At 37.9% G+C, this 21060-nt stretch overlaps 2 protein-coding genes across 2 annotated transcripts; one reads left to right on the forward strand and one right to left on the reverse strand.

The window, feature by feature from the left end:
- Positions 1 to 99: 99 nt before the first annotated feature.
- Positions 100 to 1888, reverse strand: LOC137941280 (probable transmembrane ascorbate ferrireductase 4). Its single transcript, XM_068786614.1, has 4 exons — positions 1416 to 1888; positions 1287 to 1338; positions 720 to 916; positions 100 to 579 (listed from the first exon to the last, which is right to left on the reverse strand). Exons 1-4 carry the CDS (start codon positions 1548 to 1550, stop codon positions 250 to 252), a joined length of 714 nt encoding a protein of 237 aa, XP_068642715.1. The 5' UTR covers positions 1551 to 1888; the 3' UTR covers positions 100 to 249.
- A 10145-nt stretch (positions 1889 to 12033) lies between these two features.
- LOC137940496 (protein decapping 5-like) lies at positions 12034 to 20857 on the forward strand. The gene is made up of 8 exons (XM_068785597.1): positions 12034 to 12297; positions 15607 to 15707; positions 16370 to 16441; positions 16512 to 17459; positions 18529 to 18594; positions 19422 to 19607; positions 20196 to 20309; positions 20405 to 20857. The coding sequence occupies exons 1-8, from the start codon at positions 12153 to 12155 to the stop codon at positions 20561 to 20563; spliced, it is 1791 nt and encodes a 596-aa protein (XP_068641698.1). The 5' UTR covers positions 12034 to 12152; the 3' UTR covers positions 20564 to 20857.
- The last annotated feature ends 203 nt before the right edge of the window (positions 20858 to 21060 follow it).

A 21060-nucleotide genomic window follows, 5' to 3' on the forward strand; every position in this document is an offset into this window, starting at 1 on the left:
GCCCAATTTTTTTAGCCGAATCCGAACAGTTTGCAAATTGGTTGGTGACAACCCTAGGTTTTATACTCTCTAAAAGTTTCATCTCGTCCAAACCAGCAGAATAAAACGTCTCGGATTTCTAAAAAACTTGTGAATAACCAGAGATCCGCATAGTTGCGTCGAGGAGGATGTGGATTTCGTAAAAGTTAAAATCACTTCAACAAAAAGCCGATTTTTTACAAAAAAATCGGCCAGGGCCATGATCAAATTTCATTTCTTGGGAACCCACTTCCCATCCGAGAACTTGTACACAATGTTAGGGTTTCGATGGCGGTTGGGCGAGATCGCTGCCAGTATAATGATGCCACCCAGTAAAGCGAGACCCAGTCCGAGGCTGTTCACGACGACTGACTCGGGCGAGTGTCTCTTGACTCGCCCCCTCGTCTGTAAGAAGGTGAGTTTCTCGAGAAGACCCGTTTCGGCGGTGGCCACCGACAGCCCGTATGTGTACAGGCCGAGGAAGACGTGCCATGGCAAGACGGCGAACTTTGTGCTACGAACCTCTCCTCTGTGCCAGAAGCTCATGAAACCCACCAACCACTGCACCATTCCAGATCGAATGAACACAACTTTTGATTTTTTTTATAGAATTTGGCAGATCCTCCGAACATAGAAAAACTAAATAAGTTTGTGAATGAACTCCACAAGAAGGGAAATGGAGGTTGAGAGGAGCTGCAAACCTGGGCTCCGAACAAGACGACGCAGATCAAACCCATCCATGAATGCAAACTGTAGAAGTTAGCGCTAATTCCTCTGTTCCCATGAAACTTTGTCCAAATGCCAAAAATTCCAGATGCAAGAGCAACCCCTTGCAGACACAGATGCACCGATTTCTTGAAATCTCTCGAACCTGGCAGCCATCTATACACTAAAATTGCTGCAAAAATTAGTTTTGAAGAGTTACGATGACTGCTTGAAGCTCATTTAAGTTGCACGGATAGTGAAAAGCAGTTTCCGTTTAAAAATGTCTGTTTCTGTTTTTGCAGAGTAGCTGGAAAAAGTTAAAGATAGTAAGAAGCAAAATGAAGAAATTATTTATTTCTTTTGAAGAAAATATAAATGGGTCTCTCATCTTTATCTACAGCATAATAGGTTCTGAGCTATTCATCAAATCCAGTCTATCTCCTTACATTTGTAGAAAGAAAAAGACTTGGGAATCGTTCAATGCCACAAGTCAGTGAAGCAGAAATTCACATCAAGTCGCTCATTCTCCCGAAAACCCTAAAATAGATAATTTTTGTTCCTACCTTCGCCACTCACGATTATGAAACCCATCACCATTAGAAGAGGATGCAGAACCTGTAACAAGTGGTAAAATTACTTTCAAGTTTCTTCCAGCAATGCAGATCCAAAGAAAACGAGCAAAGGTAGCTTACAGAATAAATGAAATTTTCTTGGGAGGACGAGCGAGGGATGAAGCTTGTTTGGAAGGCGTAGGTCCACATAAGGATCAGCGTAGCAACTACCACAGCTGAGACTCTTGCCGACACAATTAGCGATGTCGAACCCATAGCTGCCGTGGATTTAGACTTCGGAAAGCTTGACGGTACCAGTCGCCGAGTACCAGAGCAGCAGAACCAGTACTCTACTTCGAGAATTCCTCAGTTTTCACTTTAACGTCTTTTTATTAACTTTTGTTGTCCGCCATCAAACCAAACTCATCAATAGATGACTTAATATTTTACAGCGAAAAAGTTAAAGATTGCAACTGATAATCCTCCGTCATGTAACATAAACCTGTTAAGTTCGCAGGGTCCAGACTAGACTAATATTTTCAGTTTGATTCTACTGTTTCTTGGGCTAGTCTAGAATCTAGAGCGAGAGATTTCAAACGAATTATGATTGCTGCGAGCTTTTCCACGACAAAGAAGACGAAAAAGGAAACAGACGAAGAGGAAAAAGAAAAAAGTGAAAAATAGTTAAAATGCAAGGGATTGTGCACCGGTTGGGATCAATCCAAGACTCGTCAGGTTACCATCTCGTAATCTGGTTTAACAGCTTCATTTCCCGAGCCGTCTGTCCGTCTGTCCGAGTCATTATAGAATTGTTTCGATGGCCGCATGCTGTGTCAGTACACAGAAGAGAGAACGGAAATAAAAAATAACCAAATCGATGATCTACGCTAATGCTCCCAGCAATAACCATTTTCCTACTCCAGAAAAGAAGACAAAACTTTTCCTGTAGTGTCGGTGGGTCACCTGTGTTTGGTTTTATTCGACGACTATCAATAATTGAGATTAGCATCAATAGATCGGAAGGGACCTTTAAAATAGATTAAGTAGATATGAATAAAGATGAGAATGACAAGCTGTAGTCTCAGCTTTGGATGCACGGTACTAACACCCCTGAGATTGTCTGAGTCGTGTATCAATGTAATTAGTTCACAGATGGTCCTGATTCCATCTCATGCGTCAGCCTTGCAATGTAATTCTGATAAAGAATGACAGCAGCTAACTTGTAAACTATATAGAGCTGGCAAGGCTAATTAATAAAGACGAAGCAGAATTAAGTAGTTGTGGCATGTGAGTAAAGGACAGAAAAGATAATTAGAGGCCACTAACATATTTACTCACACAAAATCGAAATTACAATCCTACTGCCCGTACTCTAGTTATGGATTTTACCTAACAATATTACAGATTTTTACATTAATATCTATTGCAAACTATTGTTTATCAGGGGTAGCAGATAAGGATTCGAGTAATTTATCATAGTCAAGTTCTGTTGATTGGAACTTTATCTTAAATCCACTTTGGGACCACGACCTTATGCACAGAACAGCTTGTGCATTACTGTGAGGCAAACATATCCTCTGCTTGTCTATCTCGTCCCCCTTGCTCGAGAACAACTCGTCAGGAGCCACTGAAGTTGGCTGCACTGCCAGATAATCCCGAGCCATAACAGAGAGAAGAGGATATCGTGCACTATTTCCCTTCCACCACTCCAAAACATCTGTTGCAATTGGAGCTGGTGGCTCTGACAAATACTGAGTGAGCTCATCCGTTGAGGTGCTCATGCTAACACGCCTTCTCTTCCGAGCAATCTCCTCTGCAAAAGATACACTGCTTCCATCATCATTGTCCTGAGAACGGGTATACCCACTGGTCATGGCAGGGAAATGCGTTGTAGAGTAATTTCTCACAAAGTGGCTCCGAGCTTCTTCGAGGTTGTGCTCTATGTTGAGGTTTTCAGGAAGGAGCTCCACTTTTATTCGGGGGTCAAGGACTGCTGCCATGTAAGTATAGATATTATGGACTTGGCTGCTGTAACTCCTGGCTTTCTTTGCCATGTCTTCAGCTGCACTCTTTAGCCAATCAGGACTCGCTCGACTCTCACGACAGCCTGCTATCATTTCAATGACATGGTCCATGAAGAAGAGTACTAGTCCAAGGGTCGGAGATTTACTCGTGCAAAGATTGGTCGTGGTCTTGTGGAATGGTTCCAAGAAGGTGTGCATGATGTTCATAGCATGCTTTTCAGCCGGGCTGAGGAACAAGTTTCGAGTCCCAAGAGTCTCTTCATGCTTCCGTATAACTGCATCTATGGCACCGTGAGCCTGTGGAACAGCACGATTAGACGATTAGAAATATTTCATTTCTTCATTTCATTTTATCAGTGTTTCCCAGAAAGAAAGAAAACATTTACTTAGCCAATAAAGATCCACCAAATGATATACCTTAAGTATTGTGTACTCCCCACTCCATCGTGTTGAAGCGTCGAGTGGTACTTTCCATGAGCCTTCTTGATATGCTGCAGCTATTTGCCTGAAGTCTTGTGCAATCTCTATGGAAGCATTCATTTCAAGCACAAATTCCCTCATCTTAGATATAACTGGCTTTGCTGTTCTCAATCCATCCTCTATTATCAGGTGCAGAGTGCGGGCTGCACAAGGTATAAAGCAAAATGGCAACTTCAGGCCTTCCAAATCCTCCTTCAGCTTATGGCAGGCATGTATAGCAGTCTGACTGTTATCATGGGTACAACATAGCAGCCTGTTCTCAATGTTAAACATTTTTAGAACCTTCAGAAGGGTATGGTAGATCTCTGCACCAATGTAAGGGATGTGCGCAATGTCAAGAAGGACTTTGTGTGTCACCCAGTTCTCGTCAATCCAGTGGACAGTAATGCTCATATAACATATTTGCTCATAGGAAGTCCAGAAATCCAGTGTAACACAAATCTTGGAGTTCACATGTTCAAATGAGGCCCTAACATCTTCACGCATACTTCTGAAGACCTCAAGAATTATGTTGTTGGCCCCATCTTTGGACCAAAGTTTAACTGAAGCGTTAAGAAACTTGAAGCAGTTTGTCAAACCCTCATCCTCAAAGGTTGAGAAAGGGAGAGAGCATCCAATAAGCCACTTGAAGAGCAACCAGTTGAGATGGTCTAAATTTACAGAAGTTGTTTTTGCTTGAGGCTGAGGCTTCTTGCTTATTACAGAAGCAGGAGGCTGTGAAACTGGCTGAATCACAGCATCACCCTGCTGACGATCATATCCAGGATGGCGGCGGTTAAGATGTCTTCCAAGATTACCTTCAAAAGACCACCAAACTGAGGGTCAAGAACGCTGCTCAATTTTATTTAGCTAAAGAAAAGAAACATATTGCGACCAACTTGAAGAATTTACATCTCAGTAATAACATTTCGTGTATAAACCCCCAACCCTAGCCCAACAACTGATCACTGGTCATTCTTAGTAATCCATTTTTTGTCCATGAATTGAGTGGATAACATCATCACTCCAGGAATTTGGATCAAGATGGCTTCATTCCGGGACAACATGTATCATTTAATCGATTCAATAGAAAATAAAGCCCCCATCCCCTCTCCCTCTCCCACCAATATGAACCCATACCGGCGCATTTCCATCAGTAGCTTACCAGTAGCAGTAGCAATAGAGTAATTTTGCTTGCAGAATTTGCATCTTCGACTCTTGCCATCTGGGGCTGTTTCGAAAAACTTGAGATACAAAGATGTCATAGACTTTTTTCTAGGCTTTGCTGGGGAAGCAGCATTTCCTTTTTCTGAAGAATTCAGAGCAATATCTACTGACTCTAGATTTTGTGGCAGAATTGCCATATCTATCATGGTCTTGGTTTCTAATTCTGTCAGAAGAACAAAATAATCAGAAATAGTGATTATAAAGCTTCACCTAAAAAACAATGAAAGCAAAAACTTAAGAATCTATCCAATTGGAAGGAAAAATTTTAAGGAACTATTTTTTCCATTTTGCACAACTTTTCAGCTCAGAACAGACTGAGAGTAGTTTTTTACATAATAAAATCATGATATATGACGAGTAAGGATCATGACCACTTTGATTTTAAACACGAAGCTCTCAGAACCCTGTGGACAGATTGCTAAAATACTCATCTGTCAAATACAATAGAAATGGCTCAATAAACATCTACACAATTGGTAGACATTCACTCCTGCGAGATTGAAAATTGATATAAAGCAGAAAGAAGAACACTATAACAGACTGGAATTGACAACAGAAAAAAAGCCAATTCTATGCTACTTCAATCATCAATCAGAGCATCCGTTCATAAGCCCTTGAAAATCAGCCATTGACCCGAATTCATGTTATGAAGTTTTAGCAATATGCATAGACCTCAGGACTTATTTAAAAGATGATTCCACAAGCTGTAAATCATCTCCTTCCTTCTGGTGATAAAACCAATGAACACATAATCTTAATAAAAGAAACTAAGGAAAAATAGATATGATGAATGAAGAGAAGGAAAACAAGCGTAAAAAAAGGCCCAAGACAAAGACCAAGAAGCAATATGAAGCACAAGAAGGACAAAGTTAGAATATGCATTTACTTCTTTTAAAGTTAAAAAAAGAACAAGTAGAATGAACACAACAAAAATACAAGCAGAGCAGAATTACACAGCATCAAATAAAATTCTCTAACAGAAAAAAGCTATGTAATAGAAGTATATATTCACCCAAAAAAAAGCAATAACCTCTCTAATCAAGCAATCTTCATATAGCATCTGAAAAACATGTTGTCAGAGAATACATAATTACCTTTCATGTTTTTGAATGCATTACTGACATTCCAATCCATCATGTCCCAATTTTTCCTTTTTCCAATAAAATATCCAAATTTCCTCAATATTTCCTATGATAAAAATGACAAAAGTAAAACTTGTGAGGATAAATTCAACTCATTAAAGTTTGTAAAGCTCCAAAATTTGATAATAGAAAGGAACATATGATCAAATACACAGTCTGCTCTATGTACATGCTTTTACCAATGAGATAATTCACTTACATTAACTCATATTGTTCACTGATTAGTTTGTGTCATATTCCGGAAAGTAGATTCTACATAGTCCAACTTATCAGCCATTTAACTCGTTGATTAGACTGCAAATCAAAAATTTTCCTCAGTGGACACTTGGTGGTTCTATTTCTATCATGAGGAAATGTCCATAGGTGTATCTCAGTCTAGGTGATAATGTATCGAATTCCTTTCACTACATAATTTTATCAAGACATGCACATCTACATGGTTTGTACTGATCTGGTTTTCTGTCTCCATTGTTTATGCATCAGTTGTCATTTCATAGAGAATCTGAACAAGGAACTCTATGCCAAATTACATGAGATAAATGATATTACTGGACTCGTCCTGTAATCAAAGCTCTCAGCTTATTTACTAATTAATACTCAAATGATTAGCTTTCATGCCTGAACAGGCTGAATCACGACTAAGGAGTGTACAAAACAAGCACTGAAGGGGGGAAATATTGTCTTTTTTACCCTATAGTCTAGTGTCTAATATCAATTCAATAGCTAAATATCTGGCTGAAGGGACAGTCTCAGGAATAAATCTTGAGCTATAAAAATTCTGACTTCACTTTCCACAGTCCAATTTTTTTTGTCATCAGTTAGAAAGTAAATTAGTGATTAACGAAGTAGCTAAAACTCAAAAGTAGTATATCAGGCCATTCCAATGAGCAAAGGCATTGTGCGACTGTAAACTATACAGTCCGTAACTTCTGAATTGATCTCCTTTAATAATTGAACGTGGACAACCACCCTCACTGACTACCAGGAACTAACACAAATTCACGAATCTCGGACAACAAAGCTTTGTATTTCGATATCAGATAATCAATGTACTGCGGATCCTGAGTGAGTCGCGTGAAAAAAAACGGCTAGAATTTACCTCAAACTGCTCGTCAAGTCCCCCAGACCACCATCTGGGAACACAATATCGCACAGATGAGCAGAAGTAGGCAAATTTAAGGTTCCAGCTTCTAAGTCTATGTATGTAGTGCCAAACATGCATACAGATTCACCAAGGGAAGCTCGATTGGATCACTATCTTTCAGAATTGAAATTAAACGAATGAATAATCTGAAAGAAGCTACATCCAGTTGCACGGACGAAAAAAAAATTAGAGAGATGCTAACCTCTGTGAAACGAGAGCAGAGAGGAACCAGAGCCGGATCGCAGCCGAGCGAGAAAGAAATGTGAGGGAGCCCCAGTGGGGTGATTGAAAGTCGACGCCTTGTCGCAGGACTCAGGAGCCGCGACGCCTAAGCAACAAGTTGACGCCTTTCGACGGCTCTCTCTCTTTCTTATCGTCGACTTCCCGACATTTTTGCTTTTTTAGGTAGTGGAATCTGGCTTTTAGGGCTTGGCTTGGGAACGCAGTGTAGCTCAAGCCAGCATTTGATGCTGTAGAACGATGTTGTTGCCCCTGTTAGTTATAAAATTTACAAGAATGACATTTTCTAACGAACAAAGCATCTCATTCTATGTTTTTATTCGTTCCTACTTTACATTGGGGATGACAAAATGCTTATGAGCGATTACATATAAAACACATATTTTATATTATTTAACTCGTTTAAAATGATTATTAAATAAGAAGAAAAAAAAGCCACTACAAAAATAGGGGCTGAAATCCAACTGTATCACAAGTTATTAGGATAAATTAATTTAAAAAAAAGAAATTCCAAATCCAACCCAACTGAACTTAGTTGCCAACAACAGTGAAGAGAGCCCATTCTAACAAAAATGAACTCCATCTTAGTTTGGTAATTTCAGACTAACAAGCGTCACTTCTTAGCAGTGTAGGCGGACACGGCACTTCAAAAGCCGAAACTTCTGATATGTAGAAAGCCGGCTGAAAGCCAAACCTAAGTTATGGTGGTTTGGTGGGTGGAGTCGATGCCCATTATTAGGCGCCGAGAAAGTGATATCTGGAACGAGGCGCACCCGCACACGAGCCAGAGCCGTCCCGAGCCACGCGTGCTGTCAGGCGCCCGTCCACTCCCAGCGTGCATGGCTCGGTTCGCTCCCTCGTCAGTCGTCACACATTTGAAGTTCAAGCCCGACGTCTGTGTGAACTGTTGCGTAACGTACCCTGAGTTGGTTGCTGTCTCAGCTCTTTTAACTCCCTAATCAATGTGAACCGGACCGTTCCGGTCCGAATGCGATGTACATTCAATACGCGAATATCGTGTCTGAGGGTGTCTAACCCAATTCTAAATATGATCATTGGCCTTCCCCTTAACCACCCCCCTTTTCCTTATTCTACATTGCAAGGGAGGATTTCACATGCGTGACACATGAAGCATAATTCAAAGGACCAAATTGGGTCATCCAATTCATTGCTTGAATCAATTAACTGGATCTTTGCTGGTCCAATTGGTTGAAACTTCCCCTTTCATAAATTCCTTTGTTGCCCTACAATAATTGTAGCATTCTTATTATCTTTTTCTATCACTTATACTCACAAAAGTAAATTAACTATTAAATCGGTTTGGAAGACGTTAAACAAGACGACGATAACAACCCAACCGTACCAATAAAAAAATCTTACCAAATTAAAAACACCCGTATATATATAAAAGGACTAACCAAAGCAACACACCAAAGGGTTAGTAAAAGAGGGTAAACGAAAGTCAAACAAAGGATGATAAGAGAAAGTCTGCAAAGAAAAAGGTTAATGGGGAATTAAATGAAGATAAGGTGAAGAAGTTGGGGCCATCATTTGTTATATCTTATAAAATACTTCAAATTCTTCATGAGGGTAGACGACATCATATGTTGTTATATAACTGTTGAATTTATGGAAAAGATAAACACTTTATTGACTTCATAAACTTATTATAATCATAGTACATGAATTTCTATTATAATAGAAGAAGGTAGTAGAGTCTAATTATAATAAAACTACATTTGTCCCAATTACACCCAAACTCTAACACTCGAATATGAGTCCTAGCATAATTAAATAACTCAATATTGATAAATGACAAACATAACTCAAACTAAAACTCTTATTGGATGTGACCATAAAATAAAAATGCCTTTGTGAGTCCTTCTTGATCTTCCAACTTATGTGATAAGGATGTCAACGTATGGTAATCATGGTGGGTCCTACTTCTTATGGGTTTGTACCCATCTTGTAGGACCTTCCTTGGTCATGTGACCCATCTTATAATACTCTTAGATATGTAGCTTTTCCTTGGTCGTGTGGGTTTGAACCCTATCTTCCAACACTCCCCCTCAAGCTGGGGTGATAGAACATCAAGAATTCCCAGCTTACCGCAAATGATGTATAAAATAGCAGTCCTCCAATCTTCCAACACTCCCCCTCACGCTGGTGCTCTCTTCCATGAGACCTAGATGGCCAAATCAGGGGGGTATAACATTGATGTAATAATAAGTTCCTTTGTCATGGTGTCCCAACCGTTGATATTTTTTACGGAGTATTAAGTTCCTCCCTCATGGAATCCCAACCATTGACATTTGATATTTTTGACGGGGTGTTAAGTTCCTTCATCATAGAATCCCAACCATTGACACTTGATATTTTTTTTGGGGTATTAAGTTCCTCAGTCATGGAATCCTAACCATTGACATTTTTTATATTTTGACAGGGACAAATAAATAATGGTATGAGGAAAGATACCAATGCTACCTCTTCTTCAATAAAAATATCTCGTCCAAAGAGACATAATAGCAACAAGTGTAATGTAACACGACCATCTTTCAACACATATAACACGAACCAAAATAATAAACCTTGTAAAATGACCCATGAAATAATCATAATCCGATATAAATATGTTTTCTTAGATGCATAAGCTTCATCTTTTGTGCTTCTCCTTCCTTGAATATTTTGGTTACATAAAACTTATCTACAACATATGGAATAAAATACCTCTTCCTTGTACTTCTTTTACTTATCCCCCTCAAGTTTGAAGGTAATAGCAGTGATCCCTGCTTGAACCAAATATCATAGATGTAGGCATAAGCCCAAATAACAAAGATGTATAGATAAGCCCTCAAACCAGGGAGAAGTGAGATATTTTCCTAATATATCAACTTAAAAAGTGACGCAAAATAATGGGTTAAATTCGGATTTTTCAATGCAACAGAATACCAACATAACCTTTGATTCTTCTAATGCGAATATATCTTTAAATATAGATCAAATTGACATAATTTTTTTTTCCGTATGAAACTAGACTTAAATACCTTTTATCCAAGTATAGTTTCTCTTAATAAAATATAATTATTAGAAGATAAATAATCTAATAGATTTCGATCTTTGTCATCTGGGCGAACTCAGTATTGTTTCTTATTTTTTTCCAGAATGACCATTGACTCTTCTAAGATCAATATCTCCTTAAAAAAAATTATACCAATAATTGGTTAAATAAGTAAGAAAATAGACTTACATATCTTTCTTTTGATATATAATTCTACATATAAAGTCTCTTTATTGATAGCAAAAAATACCTCGAAAGTTGAAGCTTTATGATGCTGCTAGAACCTGTTTTTCAATCTGACCTTTGCTGTTTCCAATATCAATTTATCTTTGTAGATAACTCAGATAAAAAATTGGTTGAAAAGGTAAAATAATAAACTTACAAATATTTCTTTTGATATATATTTCTCCATATAAAGTCTAGTTCTTGATAGTATAAAGTACCTCAGAATCTGAAGCTTTCTGCTGCTGCTCAAACCTTTTTACAATCTGACCTAATTGGAAAAACTCATTTTTTCTTGGAAAGTAGACTCAAATATCTTTCCATCAATATATAATTTGAAATATGAAAATCTCAGTATAGAGATAAAAATTGTAAAGCAAACTATGGGTGTAAGGACTAAAAAAAATAATTACGAACCTAGACTTAAGGTTTAGTATTTAGAGAAAAGGATCTCATTATTTTTGTGGGTTGACCAAGTCAACTCAAAGTTCCCACTCTAATACCATGTTGAATTTATGGAAAAGATAAATACTTCATTAACTTCATAAACTTTAATAATCAGAGTACATGAACATCTATTTATAATAGAAGAAAGTAGTAGAGTCCAATTACAACAAAACTAATTTTGTCTCAATTACACCCTCAAAATTGATAAAAGACAAACATAACTCAAACTAGAACTCTTCTAGGACGTGACAATAATATAAAGATGCATTTAAAAGTCCTTCTTGATCTTCCAACTTATGAGATAAGGATGCCAACTCATCGTAATCATGGTGGGTCTTACTTCTTATGGGTTTGGGCCCATCTTATGGACCTTCCTTGATCGTGTGACCCATCTTATAATACTCTTAGATATGTGGGTTTTTTTTGGTTGTGTGAGTTGGTGCCCATCTTCCAACACTCCCCTGGGGTGAGAGAACATCAAGAACTTTAAAAAAATAATTAAGATTTTTTTGTATAAAATGACACTCCTCGAACTTTTATAACTCGGTTGGTTGATTTATCTCCCACTCAGCTTAAGGTATATTTCGTAGATGCCAGATGCTCACAGATGCGGTCCGCAAAAACTTAAAGCGAGTCCCACAATGAACGGTGGATGTGCTCCAATCCGTTGGTTCTTAGATAAGTACAGAGATGAGTGACGGTGAAATTCATCGGAGCTGACGCATGCACGATCAAGGAAATCGAAAGAGAACTGCAAAATCAAACTGAGGTATATAAGGGCCATCAGGGAGGTCCAAAATTGTAACACTCGAAAAAATACTGCAGAAAAAGAAGAGAAAGGGCTACAAGCGTCAGGTTTTCTTTGCCTTCTTCCCGCACACAGAGTTCGCATGCTCCTCCTGTACTGCCAAAATCATGGCAGCGGAAACTTCGAGATCCAGCGGAGCTGCCGATTCATACATCGGTAGTTTGATTAGTTTGACATCCAAGTGCGAAATCCGGTATGAAGGGGTTTTGTACAACATCAACACAGAAGAGTCTAGCATCGGATTGAGAAACGGTACTATTTGCGCGCTTGTATTATTTCGAGTTTTACTATTTTTTTTTTGTGGATTTCCTGTATATTTTAAGAGTTTACCGGTCTACCTTGTGGCTCTTAATTAGAAGAGGGTTTTGTTAGCTTGGCTTGTAATGCGAGAGATTAAGGAGTTCTGCGAGCTGTTTTACTGTCATTTTATTTCCTAGAGATTTTTCCTTTTTTTGTTGGTTTATTATGTTTATCATAGTTGTATTTTAATTAATTTTATTTTTAATACTTTTTCTGTATAGTAGGCTGAGATTTTGCTCCCGTTTTGGCTTATGGTTGGCTTTAGGGTTATCGTTATTTTTCTCTATGCATTTATTTCATGATTTGTATGTTGTCCTCTTCTACTGATGTTTAATTGCTATTAGATGCGGAACTTCGTTTTGCGCTCTTAGTATTTTATTTTTAGGGTTATGTTTCTGTTTGTGGCCTTTTCTGTCATACTTCTGTGGATTTGGATACTTTGAACTACAAGAGAGGGATTAGAGGATTTTCTTTTAGTTCTCTATTTACCGTATACAGCAAAAGAGTTGTTGTTTTTTCTCCTTTTCAGAGATATACTAGAGATTTCCGTAACCTTGGAAGGGTTATAGTTTGAATGGCAGATCGTAGCAATTCTTGAGATTTTGGATGTCCTCTTCCTTTTTTGTTCTGCTGTTGTTTTTACTTAGGCAGTCTATCTATTCTCGTAGACTCAACTGCATTCTGAAAATGAAAACGTCTGTTTTTATCTCATAAGTTAATCTTTGAGATCTCGGTTGTTTTGGGCTTATTTACTTTGTTTTGGTTGGGAGCTGGGTATCTGAAATCTGCAATAAGTTTCCTTTGAGGGACCTCAGTTTGGGTTGAGTGTTACTTTATGAACATCCTTGTCTGCTTGGCTGTTGTTGTGGGTTTGTGTCATTTATATATCTTATTTTCCCTTGTAACTAGGGGTGGCATCGAGCCGAGCGAAGCTCAAACCGGCATATGTTCGAGTTTTACTTGATCTGAATACTTTGAACTCGAGTTCGAACCCAAAAATTTTAACCATGTTTGAGCTCGAGCCGGGTTTGAGCTTTTACCTACATTTAAAACTATAAAAATAAAAAAATTACAAAAATAAAAAAAAAATATTGTGATGAACTTAGTACTATTGAACTTCAAGTTATCGCAGAGAAGTCCAAGACTTTGCAATGGAGCATACTAATGTATGATAACCAACTTAATAGGGCTAAAAGAAAGAGCAAATACCTCCATCAATAATGTTTATTCTATTGACAGACAACAACATTAGATGTTGAGGGACCCAAAAGGGCTCAACTATTGATCGTCTTTGAGGTTTAAGGTAAATAAGAACAACTATCAACTGACTAAAGAGGGAATTGATGAGAGCAATTAGAGTAAAAGATATTTTAAAAAAAAAATCTATGCTAACGAATTGGCTCACAAACTACCAAGCCGAGTTTGGTTTGTTATATTTAATGAGCCTTATTTGAAGTTTGAGTTCAAGTCGAGTTCAAGTAAAAACTGAATTGAGCTGAGTTCGAATGGTTAGCTAGCCGGTTTGGCTTGGTGCCACCCCCACTTGTAATTCAGGTGCATTTTGTTGTCAATGTAACATTTGAATCTTTAGGGTATTCAAGTCTGCTCTCTCGAAGACATGGCAACTTGCAGCAGGTGCATGCATATGTTATGTATGTTGGTGCAGTGCACATGATTACTTTTTAAACTACGTAAAGAAAATATTTTTTTTCTGGGACATGGAATAATGAATATTATTCAGCGTTTATCACGGCAATGCTTCTTGACCGGAGGACTTTGACTGTTTCAACAACTTTGTTCGGAAAATATTGATTCTAAGTTCTTAAATACAAGGAGGTTGCCCAATATACAGAAGTAGAAGGCAGTTAGTCGTGTACTCAGATTCGTTTTTACTTCAGCAGGCTGGATATTCAACTAGGAGTTCAACAAAAAAAGAGGTTGAGGAAGGTCTTATAGTTTGGATCATCATAGTAACGTTCTAACAAAGCTTTTTTAGGATTTGATACATTCAGAGTATCTTGTGAGTGTGAGACCATGAAATATGAGTTATCGTGCTGCTGTGTTAGAGGGGTTGCCTTCTGATCTTGCATTGTGGTCCCTATCTTCGGTGCTAAGTTATACGTTCAATTTATTCTTTGTGGTCCCTTGTCAAGCAGCTTTGCCTATGGCATTGGATGTTTTCAAAGATTCTGGTTTTGTTAGAATTTGAACCAATATGCAAGCCTTTTAGGATTTTTGAATTAAGTGTCTGATCAGTGCTTTCCATGGCAAATAGAACAAAAGAAGCTAAAATATTACTCTCAAAATTTTTCCAGTACTTTCTGAAATTGTTTGATTTGTTATCCGATGTTGGTTTTCATGGAAATAATGTACTTTGAACATAAGAGTTACTAGAAGATGTGATAGAAATCATAATATAAAAGAAGACAATATATTGACATCTGATACTAAAATTGTGGCCTGAAATTCTTGTCAAATTGAAACTCATTTTAGTGCTTACCTATTACTTTTTCATCCATATTTATCCATCAAGCAGAGACCATCAGAAATTTTATTCGTTTTCTGTCCACCTATTTTGTTTTTTAGGTAATTTCATACATTCTTTTGGGTAGAATATACTGCATTTTGTTGATAGTACTGCCTTTTATGCATGCTCTGTTAGAAATAACCTGAACAACACATATGTTTCTCAGATAATACATTGCATCTTAGATCAGCTCATATAAATTCAACTCATTTAAGAACTTAGTTTTGGTGTCTCAATGGGATGACTTGAGGACAGTCTAATGTCTTCAGACAGGGAGGTCTCCAAAGGAATTGTTTGCTGTCAGAGTCATGTGAACATATTCTTGTTTTTCCATGTCATCTTTCTTCTCTCTAGTTTATCAAATTTTATATGCTTATCCTCAATGAAGGACAGGGTGTTATTCTGTACATTATGATGCACATTATTTCTAATAGTTGTATATAGTAGAGCACCTTGCTGTTACATCATGAAGACATTAATATAGTGCACATTGCAATCTAGAAACAGTTCTGCAGCCTGCTAGGATTTACTGTAAGGAACAGGATGCCTAAGTCAGAAAAATGATGTGGAGGATGGGAAGAAGTTCCTTCTCAAACTAATTATCTAAGAAACATAAAAAACAGGAACATCTTTTAGGTCTTTTTAGAAGCCATGATTATTCTATGCAGGTGTCTATTAGAAAACTGATTAAGGGTATGTAGTTTCGCTGCTGATATACTCTCTACTTTATGCAGTAAGATCATTTGGAACTGAAGGACGGAAGAAAGATGGTCCACAAATTCCTCCAAGCGATAAAGTTTATGAGTATATACTCTTCCGTGGGACTGATATCAAAGTATGTAACAAAATCAAATGGTCCATTTGCATTTCAATATTATGATATTTGATGTTGTTTAAAAAATATTTCAGCTGCTAAATCATTCAACATATCCTCTATGACATTCGCTTTATTTGTTGTGTATATGCATTTACTTTTGTTGATGTTCATTATATTTCTATCTTCAGAAAATAGTTGATAAAATGTTTTTGTTCTTGTAAATCCGATAAAATGTTTTTGTTCTTGTAAATCCCTATTCTGTTGTAAAATTTCAATATAGAATGAATTCATCTCTGTGAGGTTATTTATTTCTTTGGGAAAAGGTTACATGCCTTTACGAGCAAGGAGTAGTTGTACTTTTCCTTTTTTAACTTACATATCTTGGAAAATTGCTTAAAATCAGAATGCATCAGAGACACTCGTGGACAAAATAGATATACCTGGAAGATTTTACCATAAGAGCTACCAGACAACCTGATATTGAGTGCTTAAATACCCTGCTGTGTGAGTTCTTGCAAGAAAATATGGTTGATATGATATCTTTTGGAGATGAGTTGTTAGTTAATTACCATGATATGTTTGAAAAAAATATTTTTATTTGGTGGAACCTTCTCCTATTTCAATCTTATATTTTTACACTTTCATTGGTCTTGATTTTAGCTTTTTGTGCACTGGTGCAGGATTTACAGGTGAAGTCCTCCCCACCAGTTCAGACAAGTGCACCCATTCACAATGATCCTGCTATTATTCAGGTAAAGAAAAGATTTTTTATGCAACTTTCGTAAGTAATATCATTGTTAAAATTACTGATTACTTTTGCAGTCTCATTATTCTCGGCCACCGGTTGTATCTACAAGTTTGCCACCTGCTGGAAGTGGAAGCACACCTGATCCTACTGCACATCCTGCACAATTGGGACTCCCCAGATCAACATTTCAAGGTGGTCTTCCTTTGTACCCCCAAGGTGGGAACTTGGCCTCATGGGGATCAACTCCTGCCCCTCCAAATGCCAATGGATCTGGCCTAGCAATGCCTCCGATGTACTGGCCAGGATTCTATGGTCCTGCAGGTGGGCTTCCTCCTCATTTACAGCAACAACAGCCTCTACTTCGCCCCCCTCCTGGCTTGCCGATTCCTCCTTCCATGCAGCAACTGATGCAATATCCTGGCCTGAATACAACTTCTGTACCTAACAGCGCCCCAAATATGCCCGAGTTTCCCTCACCTTTGCTGCCACCTGGTAGTTTGTCCACAACTGGTGGTTCTTACTCTAGTCTAACCTCATCAAGTTTGCCCACATATGTGGGCCCTACTCAAGCTGCTTCTTTAGCTTCTGAGACATCTTCGTCTCTGATGCCAAACAAGGCTCCAGTCACCTCCTTTACAACAACAATTCCAACCGCAAACTTGCCAATGGCGTCCCCTCTAACTTCTTCTAGTCTTGATATCAACTCAATGGTATCACCCATCTCTAGCAAGGTTGGGGCTCGGGCAGTTCCTGGTCCCACCTTGCCATCTCAGCCTTTGTCTCAGCCAGTTCCTACTGTGGGGCCATCCACTTCAAGTCACACAGAGACATTGGTTGTGCCCCCATTGGTGACTCCGGGTCAAATATTGCAACCTGGGCCCAGTACGACTCCTTCTCAGCCACTAACAACAGTAAATAAAGATTTGGAGACTGTGCAACCTGCATTATCAGAACCTTCATCTTCAGCTGTAGCTGAAACTCGGGCACCAATTTTGCCGCTACCTACACTACCAGATTATAAGGTATAGTTTCTTTGTTTCTCCACCATGGGTTGGGAAAGTTCATCATAATCGACTTGCCAGCTTTACTTATTTTTATTTGAGGAGTCTTACTTGTTTGTAGTCTTGATTATTCTTTCAAAAAAGTGCATTTGTCATGTGTATATCCTCTGTGTATGTATAAATTTTTTCTCTTACTTTCAAACATCATTGAAAAATATAATGTGAAAGCAGCCCATGCTATTGCACTGTGTGGCAGCACTCTGAACAAGGGTGTATCGCTTTTCAGGGGTTTCTGTGCACACCTTCATGAAATAGGTCTCCCTTATTCGAAGTCTTGCTTCAAGGCAAAAGCAATGCTGCTTTAATCGTATTATTATTCTCTTAGCGTGTACATATAGCTGAGGCTTAGCTGTTTCTCACTTTTCTCTTGAACAGCTATCTACCCTCTTTAGTTATTGCTGTTCAATTTGAGTTCTATTCGGGCGTAAAGGAGGTTTCTATATCATCCAGAATCAAATGCAAACTACATGTCTTAATCAGTTCACTTACACATGAGCTCTGTCTAATGCTTGTATCTTTACTTCTCATGGCCTCCGTCCCTTTATTTGATCTCATTACTTGCCGCATACTGGTAATAGGGTACCTGTCTGATGATTCCTTGGTATTTTTCTTAATGTTGATTACTGATATTTTTTATAAAGAAACTGTAATGAGATAATCATGATGAGATAATGTTAAAACTTATATTAGCATAATTGGTCCATGAATTCTGTATAGCTGTTAGCATTTTTTGGCGACAATTCAAAGCTCTTTGATTTTGTGTATTATCAATTGTTTCAGGACCATCTTTTGTGTTCGCGAGGATATGTTTTGCTCTTATGCTTTCTTTGACCCATAGTTGTGTTTTAAGCATGTTGTTCAGTCTCATGCCATTGTTGAGTTTGGCATTCTGTCCTATTGAGGTCATGTCTCAAATCGGCAACTCCAGAAATTTGAAACAGAACTGGTGTTAACTTTTTCATTTTAGGATAACATGAATTCCTGTCAATTGTCTGGAATGTTTTATCATGGATATGATTTTAATTTTCAGGTGAATGGTGCTGCTTTGCCTATTCATCATGGTAGTAGAGGTCGTGGAAGAGGAAGAGGATATGGGGTATTGCTCTAATTGTTAATTGTAGTTTACATCACTTTTTTTCTTCTTCTGTTCTTTTGGTGAGAGGCTTTTTAGATTGTTATGTGTTATGTCCAATATTTCTCATTTACCTTGTTGACCATCCAATTAGTTAGATTTCATGTTTCACCTTAGTTCTTGTGCTGGGAACAGATAAAATTAAAAAAAAAAACATCCTGTAATGCCTCTTCCTTTACCAAATTGTCAATTTTTAGGTGTAAAAGATTTTAATTTTTAGATATTTTGTGTGATGCATCAAAAGTTTAAGTCCAGGTAATTGGTTGAGTTCCATTGTGTAGGCAGCGATTGCATGTACAGATTAGTCTAAATGTTAAACAGAATTTGGATAATATCTTTGATGATAAATTTTAGTAATGATAGTTAGTTGATGTCTAGTACACCATTATATGTGGTCTTATTTACTGATTTTTATGTACTGATGTCTCATGAATATGACAAGGACTTGTCAGATCACGCACTTGCTATTTTATTGAATTTTCTGGAGTAGGTATAACTGGAAGATTATAAGGTTCTATTGTTCTCCCTTAATGTTTCCATCTGTGGCAGGTTTGTACTGTTGTAGTATATTTTTATGATGTCATCTTAGAATTTGCTATACTGTTGTTCTTGATTTAATGGGGCTATTCTTAAAGTCATCCTGAAATTTGCTCACTAGGTCTTTGTTTTGGATTTTTTTTTCCGACCGATGGTATCTATTTTAGATTATATGACGTAAGTGGGTTTCTTGTTCTGTTAATTTTCTTTTAGTTCTTTAATCAGTTTGGTCAAATTGACTATTAATAATGCAGATTTCACGTACTGTGACCAAGTTCACTGAAGATTTTGATTTTACTGCAATGAATGAAAAATTTAAGAAAGATGAAGTATGGGGCCATCTTGGTAAAAGCAAGGCACTAAAAGAAGATGGGAAAGATGATGATGTGTATGATAATTTGGAAGAAGATGATTTCGATGCGTCAAAATTGGAGGTCGAGGTAAACATTGCTTCTACTTGTGGCTTGCATCAATTAATGGAACTATGAAACGTTTCAACTGAATCATGGTCATCGAGGAATATGCATACTCAGACGGGCAAGTCATTTCGCTCATTTTAGTTGTGAACTGCCTCTTGGTTCTCCATTATACTGGGTAAACAGAGTACATGTTACTAAGTTTGGGCTCTAAGGATGCATGTATTATAGCGTGGTTTAGATATGTTCTCCTGTTATGAAATTTTAATACATCAATTCGCCTGAAATGAGAACTTGTTATTATTTGAGTGCACTAAGGATACCAACTACCCTCTGGGCTATAGCTTTTGAATGTTCAAAATCTCAGTTGACCCTTCAGCGGAAAACTAACACATAAATCTTCTACTACATTCGTGTTTACTTGCTGAAGTCTTGGCCAAATAAAGTATTTTGTATTCTTCTTATGTAACTTATAATATGGTGTAATGAGCCTTGTTATGTAATCTGTGGTTAAAATATTATGGAACGAGTCTACTGACTCATTCCTTGTGTGCTGGTGTTGTTTTAAAATGTAATGATATTCACCATAGTTAATACAACTTTCTTGTCCAGCATCCTGTTTATGTCAAGGACGATTTCTTTGATTCTCTATCCTGCAATGCTCTTGATCGAGGAGCAAGAGGTGGAAGGACAAAGTTTTCTGAACAGATGAAAATTGATACGGAGGTAAGCATGAAGGAGTTTCTCAATTCCAATTACCTTTCATGGATAAAAACAAAATGGAGTTTGATTTCATCTTATACATTTGTTGTTCTGTGCAGACTTTTGGGGACTTTTCCAGGCATCGTGGTGGTCGGGGTGGAAGAGGGCCTGGCCGTGGTGTGCGTGGCATGCGTGGCCGTGGGTCATACTATGGGCGGGGCTATGGCTCTGTTGGGAGGGGCCGTGGTCCAATTATGTCTAGTCGCACACAGTATTGAGTGGGGATTACAAGTTATGGCTTCTCTAATGTCTTTCAGGGTGTAAGTCGTGCTGGAGAGTGCACATCAAGAATGTCAAATACTGAATAGAGGGATCCGTCCTTGTAATATCAGTGGCTTTTCTTATTATGCTTTGTTTAGGTGAAAAAAAGCTAGGTCAAGAAGGCTAGTTGTCATAATGTCTAAATAAATCTTCATTCTGTTTAGGCTGATTGGAGCAGTGCAGGTAAGTGTAGGTTATAGTTTTATGCTAAGAAAGTCTTAATATATGATGGATTAAGATGGTTTTGCTTCCTTGAGATGTTAAGAGCATTCCCAACTGAGGAACATTGGTGTGCTGTTGCATTTACTTTTGCAAAATATCCTCTCTCGGTTCGTTTTGATCTCTCTACAGCAATATCTGTCATAAGGTAGCTTGTTACTCTGAGCTTGGCTCAGCCTGTGCCTTTTTCCCTATATGAACTTTTGACCAATATGTCTTGGCTCCTCTCTATCGG

This window comes from Aristolochia californica, unplaced genomic scaffold (genome assembly GCF_029961685.1).
Source record: "Aristolochia californica isolate CCGP_79_NKW_82.1479 unplaced genomic scaffold, dmAriCali1.0.hap1 SCAF_9, whole genome shotgun sequence".
Lineage (NCBI taxonomy): Eukaryota > Viridiplantae > Streptophyta > Magnoliopsida > Piperales > Aristolochiaceae > Aristolochia > Aristolochia californica.